Here is a 12,933-nt window from a genome sequence, read left to right as displayed (position 1 = left end):
TTTAGACAAATCACATCATTATTCAGTTATTTTAATTGATAGGTTTGTAAACTATTTTGAGCCATTGATGGAAAGAGGTTATTCAGATGTGTGTATTTTTAGAAGTAAGAACATTTCAGTTTTGTGATGATGAGCGATTGTGAAGTAAACAGAACTGGAACATAAACACTCCTCAAAACTCATTCATCAATGGCTCTGCCGCAGATATCTGTTATCGTGCACAGATATCGTGCACGTGCACAGATAGACTCCTAGTGGTGCTGAAGCACCGGCCCTTTTGCCCTGGATGAGAAAAGTGCCCCTTCTGCTGGAGCTCAATTTGTTCTTCATTAATAAGTATTTAAGAATAAAAATTACTCTCTGTCATCAATTCCCCCTAAATGTGTTTTGATATCTGACGGGGCATTTATTTGAGTTCTTCTGAGAATTTCGCCCCAAAATGCCCTCCTCCTCACGCGTTTATTATATGGCATTTTTCACTCATATCATTTTGGAAATAAAAATACATTCTAATTGTTAAAAGAAAACATGCCATTTCATTTAGCTCTCATGTCTTCTCACGACACGATGTGTTTCAGGTGTTGCGTAGCAACCAATTACTTGCTAACTTCAAGTTACAGTGATCAATAGATACATCATTTTTGCGATGGGTGCCCTTTTTGTCTGTGCACGTGCCTGGTTATTAACATGCCAAAATCATAATCTCAAAGGGACTAACCTGGTGAATGAAAGGCCTATGGAGGACACAATACAAATTAGATAAAAAAACAAACTATGGAAATGTTTTCTCTAAAATCCTCTACGGTGCTTATATTACTTCAGAGGAGACTTTAATTTAAGTTATCTGCACTTTATATTCGAAGCGGCTCCCTAGATGAGGAAGGTCTGCTCTGCCTTTGAAAAGGCCCACAGCAGCTACTCTTAAAAGTATTTCAGCAGGAGCAATAGCTGCCGCTGAGTAAGAAAATACATTCCACATTGCCAGTTGCAGCCTCAACACTCAGTAAGGAGGGTATCAATGATATGCTTTCCAAATTACCATGGACATCCAACACGATATGAGAACGTCATTAGTTCAACTTACAATTTTGATTAACCAGGTTTCATATCTGAAGTAGGGTCCTAAAATAACTGTATTGTGTTTTGTGTTTTGCACAGGTTTTTGTCAACTTCACTTTGTTGTATATAATAAAGGGTAAACTGTGTTTTTTTATTTTTAGCACCAAACAGACATATAATTGACATGAAATTATAGGGCCATTTCTTCTACATAGAGACAGTTTTGTACCCAGTTAGAGAAAATGCCCTCCGGAACATCACAATAATGTTTAACTTGCAATTAGATTTTGTTACATATATATTGCAAGAAGAAAATAGAAACTTTAACCAAGTTCAAGAGTCCACTCTTATTGATTAAGGAAGCCAGAAATGCTATATGGAGAAAAAACATGGGAGCAAATATTTTCTGATTCTATTTTCTGATCATTTAAATATGGCACAAAATGGACTCGGCAAACACAATGAATCTGGAAATGTGTTTCCTAAAACTGAGATGTAATTAAACCCCAAACCTTCCCATTCCATTGATATGGATTGTAAAATGGCGCTGTGCCAACGGCTGCTTGTTTCAGTAGTGGCGTTTTGCTTTTATTTTATTGTCTTTTTTTTCACTTTTCCTCTCTTTTTCTTTTTCTTTTCTTTCACGTTTGTCTTAGTTACGGTCGGACACTGGACCATAACTACTTTTTTCGATAATTCTACTGTGGCTTTTGTTCACTTTGTCGTGAGTATCGGAGAGCCACAGCAAAACAATGACGGGGACCATCGTCTACTCGCGTGCTCAGTTGATCGCGCTGTGCAGGCCGAAGCTTCTGCCTGGAGAAAGACCTGTGATCCCGCTGGAGCTACGGAGAAGGGCTCGCGGTTGCAGATCGGGTGTCAAGCGGAGGGCTAAAACGAGGAGATACAAACCCTCGGTACCGTCGATCATAACGGGGAACGTGAGGTCTTTGGCGAATAAGACGGATGAGCTCGGCGCGCTGGTAATGTCTGAGAGGATCTTCCGTGAGAGCAGTCTCTTGTGCTTCACTGAGACGTGGCTACACGCGGACTATCCGGATCACAGCGTCTTTGCCCGGCTTCAGGACTGTTCGGGCTGACAGAGACGCTACACAGAGCGGTAAGAAGAGGGGGGGCGGGATCGCTGTTTATGTGAATGAACGGTGGTGCCATCCGGACCATGTGTGCATGAAGGGGCGCTTCTGTAGCCCGAACATTGAACTGTTGGCCGTGGGGATGCGCCCGTACTATTTGCCGAGAGAGTTCACGTCCGCCATTGTGGTTGTCGTGTACGTGCCGCCATCAGCTGACGCTGAGGAAGCTGTGGACACCATCCACTCCACTGTGTCTGCTCTGCTGAATCATCAGCCTGGAGCATTCATGGCTATCACTGGTGACTTTAACCACACCACATTGGAAAAAGCTCTGCCAACCTTCCATCAATACATTGACTGCCCAACAAGGAACAATAAAACTCTGGACTTGCTGTATGCTAATACTAAGGACGCATACAGCGCCACTGCCCTTCCCCCCCTCGGCAGGTCTGATCATGACCTGGTCCGGCTGACACCCAGGTATGTTCCTCTGGTGAAGAGGCTGCCGGTGACGACCAGGACTGTGAGGAGGTGGTCTCTGGAGGCTAACGACGCTCTACAGGACTGCTTCGAGTCAACGGACTGGGATGTGTTGTGTGGACCGCACGGGGAGGACATCAACAGTATGACCGACTGCATCACGGAATACATCAAGTTCTGTGAACACACCACCATCCCATCACGGACTGTGCGCTGCTTCCGCAACAACAAGCCCTGGATCACCAGGGACCTGAAGGCGCTTCTTAACATGAAGAAAGCTGCTTTCAGGTCTGGAGACAGGGATGAGCTGAGGAAAGCCCAGCGCAACCTAAAGGTGAAGCTCAGGGAGGGCAAGGACTCCTACAGGAGGAAGCTGGAGGCCAAACTCCAGCTGAACAACACAAGGGAGGTGTGGTCTGGCATGAAGCAGATAACTGGCTTCAAGGTGGAGGGAGACAGCCAGGGGCTCCTGGAGAGGGCCAACGAGCTGAACTGTTTTTCAATAGGTTCAGTTCACAGCCCTCCTGTCTCCTCCACACATCACACCTCCCAAACACCTCCCCTCTGTCCCCCTGCTGAGCTGCACATCCACCGAGCCCTCAATAACAATGGGCTCCTCCACCTCCCTCTCTCTGTGACGACTGACCAGGTGAGAAGACAGCTGGAGAAACTACACCAGCGCAGAGCTGAAGGTCCTGATGGCATCAGCCCCAGGGTCCTAAAGACCTGCGCCACCCAGCTGTCTGGTGTCCTGCAGCGCCTCTTCAACCTCAGCCTGAGGCTGGGGAAGTCCCGTGCTGTGGAAGACGTCGTGCCTGGTCCCTCTCCCAAAGAAGTCCTCACCATCTGGCCTCAACGACTACCGACCGGTCGCCTCACCTCCCATGTGATGAAGGTGCTGGAGAGGCTGGTCTTGGCCCACCTCCGGCCGCAGGTGAAATCGTCGTTGGACCCTCTGCAATTTGCTTACCAGCCTCATGTGGGAGTGGACGACGCCATCATCTACCTGCTGCAACGAGCTCAGTCGCACCTGGATGGAACCGGTGTCTCTGTGAGAGTCACTTTCTTTGACTTCTCCAGTGCATTTAACACCATCCAGCCACTGCTGCTGAGTGAGAAGCTGCGGTGGCCGTGTGGGCGCGTCCAGCATCTCCTGGATCACTGACTACCTCACAGGCAGACCACAGTTTGTCAGAATGGGCGTGTGCTGTCTGGAACGGTGGTCAGTGATGTTGAGCCCCACAGGAACTGTTCTGTCTCCTTCCTCTTCACCCTGTACACCAGTGACTTCCAGTACAACACGGAGTCATGCCATCTGCAGAAGTACTCTGATGACTCTGCAGTGGTCGGGTGTATTAGGGATGGACGGGAGGAGGAGTACAGGGCAGTGGTGAGTGACTTTGTAAAGTGGGCCGATGAGAACCACCTGCGGCTGAACGTGGCCAAGACCAGAGAGATGGTGGTGGACTTCAGGAGGAAGGCGACAGCTCCTACACCTCTGAGTGTCCTGGGAGTGGACGTGGACATGGTGGAGGAGTACAAGTACCTGGGCGTCTCCATCGACAGCCGACTGAACTGGAAGGCCAACATCAACGCTGTGTACAAGAAGGGATGAGTCGACTCTTTTCCTGAGAAAGCTTCGATCCTTCAACGTGTGCAGCAAGATGCTGGAGTTATTCTACCAGTCGGTTGTGGCCAGTGTGCTGCACTTTGCCATTGTCTGCTGGGGAGCAGCATCGGAGCCGGTGACACCAGCCGTCTTAACAAACTGGTTAGGAAGGCTGGCTCCATCATCGGCTGCCAGCTGGAGCTCCTGGAACAGGTGGTGGAGAGGAGGACGTTGAAGAAACTGGTGTCCATATTGGACAACCCGGACCACCCTCTCCACCACCTCCTACAGGGACAGAGGAGTACTTTCTCCAGACGTCTCCTCACGCTCCGCTGCCACAAGGACAGATACAGGAGAACATTCCTGCCGACGGCTATGAGGCTCTACAACAGTTCACCTCTTGCCAGATCACCCTAACCCTTCTTATATTTTGTGTTTTTTTTTTTTATTCTTGTGTGTTGCTGCTACTGGCTCGACAAATTTCCCCTTGGGGATTAATAAAGTATATATCTATCTATCTATCTATCTATAACACATGAAGGCTCTCTGTGAGGCATCCCACATGTAAACCTTAAATATGAATAGAATCTTTTGATGTAAAATAACAGAATAACTGTAACTGTAAATAAAGGAAACAAGCAAAGTGATATGGGCAGGAGCACATTGTATTGCAACTGTGTTTTGCCTTCCATTTCAATTCATCAACACTTTTGTATTAAGTATTTTTTGGAACACTGACCAGTTACACAATTGGATTACTTTTATATGAGCATGCAGCATCTCAGAAATATGTAGGGGAAGATATGTGAAAATATTCACAAGAAAATAATGGAAGAGTTTGGTTCAACTGAATTCAAAGAAGCTGGTACTTTCTTACTTACTCCAGCAAGAACTCTTTAAAAGAGTTATTATAACAAGTTTGGCTCGGTACTGCATTTACTCACTGTGTTGGGAAAAGCAACATTATTTGGCCCACTTTATGTGAAACTAATGTAATCTCACAGATTTGTTTAAAGTGACCTTTATGAATCTTTACGAGTGTTCATCTCGAGCACAAGTCATCACCATTATGTCATGTACACTATATTCACAGTAGCATGAATTATCTCAAGAGGTCACCTTCTTTAAATTACTTACATCTGGATTCTCAACACAGCAGTCAAAACCTTAAAGACAACATTGGAGGAAATATAATATGGCAACAGGCAAATGGTCATTGGCAGGATCCATGGTAAAAACTCTTATTATCCATTTCCAGGTGGCAAACAACACAAACTTCTGAAGTCCATTGTTCACATGCTTGATTTATCACATCCATCACTTTTGTCTAAATCCTGGGTCTGATTCTGCTGATTGCTGTTTGACATCAGTGGAACAGATGACTTACAACACTGATACTGCCAGGTTATGGCAAAACAAAACACAAACACAATGTCAGGCTGAATGATAGAAGTGGAACAAGATGGCAATCCAGTCTAATAATCAAGCAAACCCAGTCTCTGTTTCACCAGCTTCAGTGATTCAGTCAGTATTTCTGAAAATATGTCTTTTCATATTCATTGAATGTGTTATAACTCTAATCTGTCCTTCTGTACACATTACATATATTGCACCTGTCCATCCTGGAGAGGGATCCTCCTCTGTTGCTCTCCTGAAGGTTTCTTCCCTTTTCCCCCCCTGAAGGGTTATTTGGGAGTTTTTCCTGATCCGATATGAGGTTTTGGGACAGGGATGTCTATGTGTACAGATTGTAAAGCCCTCTGAGACAAATTTGTAATTTGTGAAAATGGGCTATACAAATAAACTGAATTGAATTTTCATATTTTAAGATGAATTGGCACCTCGTGCTATACTAAATGTAAAAATGCTGAAACAGCATATAACTTAACCTGCATACATGCTCTTACAAGTTAAAAAGGACACAGTCATTTTTGGTACTGAGGCCTATATGTTGCACCTGCAGATCAATCACTGACAATTAATTTATCATTTGGTTGAATTTTCTAAAGCCGTATTTCCATTTGACCAGTTGTATCAACTGTTGGTACTTTCCCATAGCTTAGAATACAGAGTATAAAGCAATGTTTCGACAATAAATCAGACTTACGTCATAATGCCTGGACTTCTTGATTTCTTTAATGGGTGTGATCTGCTCTCCATTCCTCTGGGAGGATTTGGTGTCTTTAGCAGTTTGTTCTCAGGCTCGATTTTGGGTTTCTCCGCTGCGGGCCATGGCTGTTTCTGTGTCTCCTTGGTCAATACTGGTGCTGTAGCAGGTGTCGTGGTCTTGGAGTCGATCAGTTGTCTGGCATTGGCATTGGGCGCAAACTGTCCGCTACCACCAGTTCCCGCCTGCCCTTTCTGGGTCTGGGGCTGGGCCGGCCTGGGCCCTTGCTGATTGGTGGCTTTGTGGAGAGGGCTTTGCTGAGTGGCCGGCACCTGCTGACGGGGCGAGCCCATTGGCTGGTGCTTGGGAGACGGTTGAGGAACAGGAAGTGGAGGATCGTTGAGGCCACCTCCGGACATCAGCCGCTGGGTCTGGCAGTTGAGACATAACCACTCCTTTTTCTGAAACACAGAGAAGACAAAAAACAAATACAGTTAGTGACAACCAGCTTCTTTTTCGCAAAAGTACAAACAATTTAAAATAAATAAATAAAACAATTATGTCTTTAATAATAATAATACGTCATCCCTGGAGCTTTGAAAAAAGCTGTCCTGAATTTTAAAAGCATCAACACTATGGGCTCAATAAATGCCATTTATCCTCTTGTCCTTCATCAACTACTCATCTCCTAAAATGATGTGTTGTCATTCTACTTTTCATGTTTCAAGATTCAAGATTCAAGATGTTTTATTTGTCACATACACACACAGGGTGTGCAGTGAAATGAAAGTGGCAATGCTCAGCAGGAATGTGCAAGGGCAACAAGTACACACTATTTACAATAAAAAACAACACAATATTTACAGTAAGTGTGTGTGTGTGTGTGTGTGTGTGTGCCTAAGAGGGGCAGTTGTGTGGGTCTATGTGGGGGTCCTGGTGAGGTCGGAGTTCACAGTCCTGATGGCCTGAGGAAAGAAACTCCGTCTCAGTCTCTCTGTTCTTGCAGCGTGACTACGGAGGCGCCTGCCTGACCGCAGCAGCTGAAACAGTCTGTTGTTGGGGTGGTGAGGATCCTTCATGATCCTGCCGGCTCTGGTTCTGCACCTCCTGGTGTACAAGTCCTGCAGGGTGGGAGTGTAGTTCAATAGTGCGTTCAGCCGAACGCACTACTCTCTGCAGAGCCTTCCTGTCCTGAGCGGAGCAGTTGCCAAACCAGGCTGTGATGCTTCCTGTCAGGACGCTCTCTACAGCTCCAGAGTAGAAGGACTGAAGGATCCTCTGGGAAACTTTAAATTTCCTCAGCTGCCTGAGGTGGTAGAGGCGCTGCCTTGCCTTTCTCACCAGAGTGTCTGTGTTCGTTGACCATGTCAGATCCTCGGTGATGTGGACTCCCAGGTATTTATACCCGCTCACCCTCTCCACAGTAGTCCCGTTAATCCCCAGTGGTGAGTACGTCCTCTGTTGTTGTACCCTCCTAAAGTCCACAATCAGCTCCTTAGTTTTGGTGACATTCATGATGAGGCTGTTGTCCCGGCACCAGAGTGACAGATCAGCAACTTCCTCCAGGTAGGCCTTCTCGTCGTTGTCGGAGATCAGGCCCACCACCACTGTGTCATCCGCAAACTTGATGATGGTGTTGAGCTGAACCTGGCCACACAGTCATGTGTGTACAGGGAGTACAGTAGGGGCTGAGGACGCAACCCTGGGGATCCTGTGTTCAGGGTGAGGGGTTTGAGGTGTGTCTGCCCACCCTGATCACCTGTGGCCTGGCGGGCAGCCAGTCCAGGATCCGCGCACACAGGGAGGGGTTCTGTCCCAGCTCAATCAGCATGTCGGGCGGTCTGGAGGGACTATGGTGTTGAAAGCTGAACTATAATCAATGAACAGCAGTCTCACATAGCCCCCTCTGGCTGTCCAGATGAGAGAGTGTGGTGTGCAGTACCTGGGAGACAGCATCATCCGTGGATCTGTTTGGGCGATAAGCAAACTGCAGCGGGTCCATGGAGGAAGGAGGAAGGCGCAGATGTAGTCCTTTATCAGCCTCTCAGCATTTCATGACCACCGAGGTGAGGGCCACCGGTCGGTAGTCATTCATACATGCTGGAGAAGCATTCTTGGGCACAGGGACAATAGTGGATCTCTTGAAGCAGGCGGGGACCACGGACTCAGCCAGGAGAGGTTGAATATTGTGGTGAACACTGGAGCTAGCTGGTTAGCACAGGTCTTCAGTACTCGCCCAGATATGCCATCTGGACCTGCAGCTTTCCTGGTGTTCACCCTCAACAGAGCCCTCCTCACACTGTGCTCGGTCACAGAGAGTGTGTGTTCATCCCCAGCGGTAGAACTCACCTCGGCTACGCTAACGGTGTTGTTGTTAGCGGCGAGCTAGCGCTGTTGTTGCTAGCCTCAAACCGTGCATAAAATGAGTTCAGGTCGTCCGCTAGGGATGCGTCGGCACTCACCATTGCGCGGGTCTGCTCTGGTAGTCTGTGATAGTCCGTAGCCCCTGCCATAGGCGCCTGGTGTCGCGCTGCTCCATCTGTGATTCCACTCTGTCTCGGTACCTCCTCTTGGCCTTCTTCACCGCCTCCTCAGTCCATGGACCGCTGCCTTGTACTCGTCCATGTTGCGGATACAAGACCGGAGTTATAGGCAGCAGTACGGGCGTTCACAGCTTCACGGATGGATCTATCAACCCACGGCTTTTGGTTAGGAAAGACCCTAACTTTACCGTGGGGACGATGGTGTCCGCTAAGCGTTGCTATGAGGCTCATTGCTACTTCCAAACTCGCTGACGTCACTGGAACTGGATTGGATCATGTCCCAGTCGACGACACAGAGCGTCCTGTAGCTCAGCCTCTGATTGGTCAGACCACCGCTTCGTTCCTCGTCACTACCGCTTCCGCGATCTTTGCGGTACTCGGAAGCAAGAAAATGGCGGCATGGTCCGATTTGCGAACGGAGGAGAGAGACAGACTTGTAGCCTCTCTTGAATGGCGTATAGCAGTGGTCCAACGTTCTTTCCTCTGGTAGCACACGTAATGTGCTGGTGAAAGTTCGGCATGACTTTTTTAGGTTTGCCTATTAAAGTCCCCAGCCACCACCACAGCCGCGTCGGGATACTTGTTCTGATGCCGACATAACACATCATGTAGGTCCGATAGTGCTACGTCGGTGTCCGCTTGTGGTGGTATGTAGACGGCTGTGGTGATGACCGAGCTGAACTCCCGGGAAGGTAGAATGGACGGCATGAGATCGTCAGATGTTCCAGGTTCGGAGCAGGAACGAGAAAGAGTCTTAATGTCCTTGGGGTCGCACCACTTGTTGTTAGTCATGAAGCAAACCCTCCACCCTTAGATTTACCAGACTCTTCCGTTCTGTCTGCACGGAAAACAGAGAAGGACTCGGTTGGGCATATGACTCGATCCGGCACCAGCGGGTCAGCCATGTTTCCGTCAGACAAAAGATGTTACAGTCCCTCATGTCCCGTTGGAATCTGATCCTTGCCCTAACATCATCCATCTTATTTTCCAGAGACTGGACGTTAGCAAGAAGGATGCTGGGCAGAGGTGGACGGTGGGCTTGAACTCTCAGTCTGTTCCGAATTCGCTCCGTTTCCCTCGATGTTTTCGTCGTCTCCCCGTAGTAGCGGCTCCACTGTTGTTGTTGTGGTTCGCTCGTACGATCTCCGCCGGCCACGCTGGATCGATGGAAAAAGTGGACAAAACCCCTTGTTTTGCGCAAAAGTTTATGTCCAAAAGTGTGCTGCGGTCGTATGCTGTTAGTGCCGATGTGTTTGTGGCAAAGAAAATATTTAAAAAAAACACAAAAACTAAAAGAGCGCACAATCTCCGCGGAGCTACCTCGACGGCGTCTGGACACAGCCGCGCCATGTTCAATTAGATTGACGGATTAATGCACTGATTAATCACACAAACAAACGCATGCATTGTAGACACTTTGGAAATATTTTTTTCCAGACAGAGCTGTCCCAGTGGCATCAGGCTGAGTTAAGCTGATGTAAATTTCTAAACTTCATACTGACAGGTTCACCCTGTGTTGCATTGGATCCACTCACTTCTTGCACTGTGAGGCTGACTGATGAACAACTTGAATGCAGACGCACACACACAGACACACACGCACGCACGCACGCATGCACTCACGCACAATAAACATAATCCTTTTTTTGCTTCCAGTCTAACAAACATTTTTTGGTGTGAATTCATTGTTGACTCGGTTTTTCTCGAAAAAAAAAAGTAAATTAAAGAAGCAGGACTCATTTTTACAGGTAATCTCTGTGAGGGACACAGAAAAGCCACCAGAATGCATATATTTTCTTTAAAAACTCAAAATAACTGATATGTAGGTATCTCTCCCGTATACACCTCCCTCTATATTCAGTCTATCCAGGAGAGAAACTGACGTTTTTTTGGACCGAAGATTATCCATATTACTCATGAAAATAAATAACTGACGGATGCAGTCCCCCCCACTGAGCACTTATCTCCCATCTCTGTTCTTTTCCACCCACTTATCAAATCCTCTCTCCACAAAACTCACCAATCCTCTCTCTAACTCCCCTGCCCACTCTATCTGTTCTAGGTATCCCTCCCACATCTCGCTCTTTCTCTGAATCTCTTTGAGACTTTGGTTATTAAGTGTCATGCAAGAGACTCTTAAGGATTGAGTGGTAGTACTTATAGCCACCATTACATACCACCAAGGCAGTAATGGTTTACTAAAATATCTGCATGCATCTAAAACTATATCAACCGTGTTCTTTCTACATCCCTCTCTATTGAGACCTCATTCCATGACAAACAGATGCTATCTCATTGCCTTTTCCTTTCATCATTCAAAATTAAAACTGTGGTTCAAAAGTGTATTTTACTTCAACACCCAGGTCTATTTTCTGCTCCTCTGTTACAGTAAAAGCCATCGCTAAAACCACACATTCCTTTGAACATTGTATTACATATGATCTCAGCATGAAAAATGTAAACATCTACTTTGAAAAGTGGAACAAACAATAGTTTTAAGAGCCAAACCATTTGTGCGATCTGATCTACAGAACAGACTTTATTTGATTGTTCTTGGCGTTGTGAGCACGATATAAAAAAAGGAACAAAGCTGGAAGCAATGGATGTCTGGCACATTCCTTTTTGGACAATTATCAGCTGTCGATTCATTTTTAGTCGTTTGACTAATCAATTAATCTACTTTTGTCAAGTGGATAATACTGAAAGGAATTTATATCTCGTTGATTATCCAGTTGAAATATCCCTGACCCTCCTGAAATTTGTGGCCTATAAATGTTACACATTAGAGTAAACACGTACACATATACAATGCAATACTTTCCTCTGCTCCTGGGTGTATATTACAGAATGTAGCCGACTGCAAGATGATGACTCCTTGTGTATAACTGTGTGCAGCTATCTCCAAAGAAGCAGCACATTGTATGAGCACATTGTGTGTGTATGGGTGTGTGTGTGTGCGTGTGTGTGTGTGTGTGTGTGTGTGTGTACGTGCGCCTATCGCTGCTCCACTTAACCTACATAGCACAAACATTCTGGCCTTTGGTCCTCCTGTCAATAACATTCACTAAAACTAGAACGGGCACTCGGTAGAGCGCATACCTTCGCATATCACAAGATTGGGCATTGAATTATGAACATTTTGGCATTAGTTGCATGCCAATTGGATATAAATTGACCGTGCTATGGTAAAAAGAAGATGTTGACCTTTCCATGACCTTGACCTTGACCTTCGACCCGATCGATCCCAAAGTCTAATCAAATGGTCCCCGGATAATAACCAATCATCCCACCAAATTTCATGCGATTCAATAAGATGTTGACCTTTTTCATGACCTTGACCTTGACCTTTGACCCGATCAATCCCAAAATCTAATCAAATGGTCCCCGGATAATAACCAATCATCCCACCAAATTTCATGCGATTCGGTTTACAACTTTTTTTGTTACGTGAATAACACGCATACAAATAAATAAATAAATACACGGCGATCAAAACATTACCTTCCGCATTTTCAATGCGAAGGTAATAAATACTCCATCCGTTCTAATGCTGCATTCATACTCACTCTGTGTCTTTCTCTCTCTGGCTTTTCAAACTCTGTTCCGTGTTGCAATTTATTGTTCTGTATTGCATTTGGACAATAGCTTCCATCTCTCTCTGTCTCTAAAACTTTTTTTCAACACCGCCTCTTTTTTATGAAAGCAATAAATCCCTTTTTATTTATAAAAAGCCAAAGTCATCCATATCCCAAATATTATCTGATTAGACTCCATGGCAACCGCACAGAGCCATACTCCGCCATTTGAAATACCGGCTAGAACACTTCTCTTTTGCCAAAGCTTCTCTGCTTCTCTCAGTTTCACTTTCCTTCTCGTGTGACTCATTCTCATTCCTTTATATTTGTGTTTCACACATTTTCATAATTTCAGTCATTAAACTTCAATCTTTCCCTTTCCTCTCAGCTTCTACCCTCCTACTCCTCTCTCTCCCTGTCACCGTACGTCTCCTTTTTCTCTCCCTCCAACAGAGCCAGGGCTATT

General features: G+C 46.1%; 1 protein-coding gene across 1 annotated transcript in view; it reads right to left on the bottom strand.

Moving 5' to 3' along the window:
* bsna (bassoon presynaptic cytomatrix protein a) overlaps positions 1-12,933 on the bottom strand; it is a 123,440-nt gene that overhangs the window by 44,151 nt on the left and 66,356 nt on the right. Inside the window, 2 exon segments of the mRNA XM_056423694.1 lie at positions 6,350-6,438; positions 6,441-6,810. Of these exon segments, the coding sequence (XP_056279669.1) occupies positions 6,350-6,438; positions 6,441-6,810 (459 nt within the window).

This window comes from Pseudoliparis swirei, chromosome 9 (assembly GCF_029220125.1).
Source record: "Pseudoliparis swirei isolate HS2019 ecotype Mariana Trench chromosome 9, NWPU_hadal_v1, whole genome shotgun sequence".
NCBI classification, from domain to species: domain Eukaryota; kingdom Metazoa; phylum Chordata; class Actinopteri; order Perciformes; family Liparidae; genus Pseudoliparis; species Pseudoliparis swirei.
This window is presented reverse-complemented; position numbering and strand designations above follow the sequence as displayed.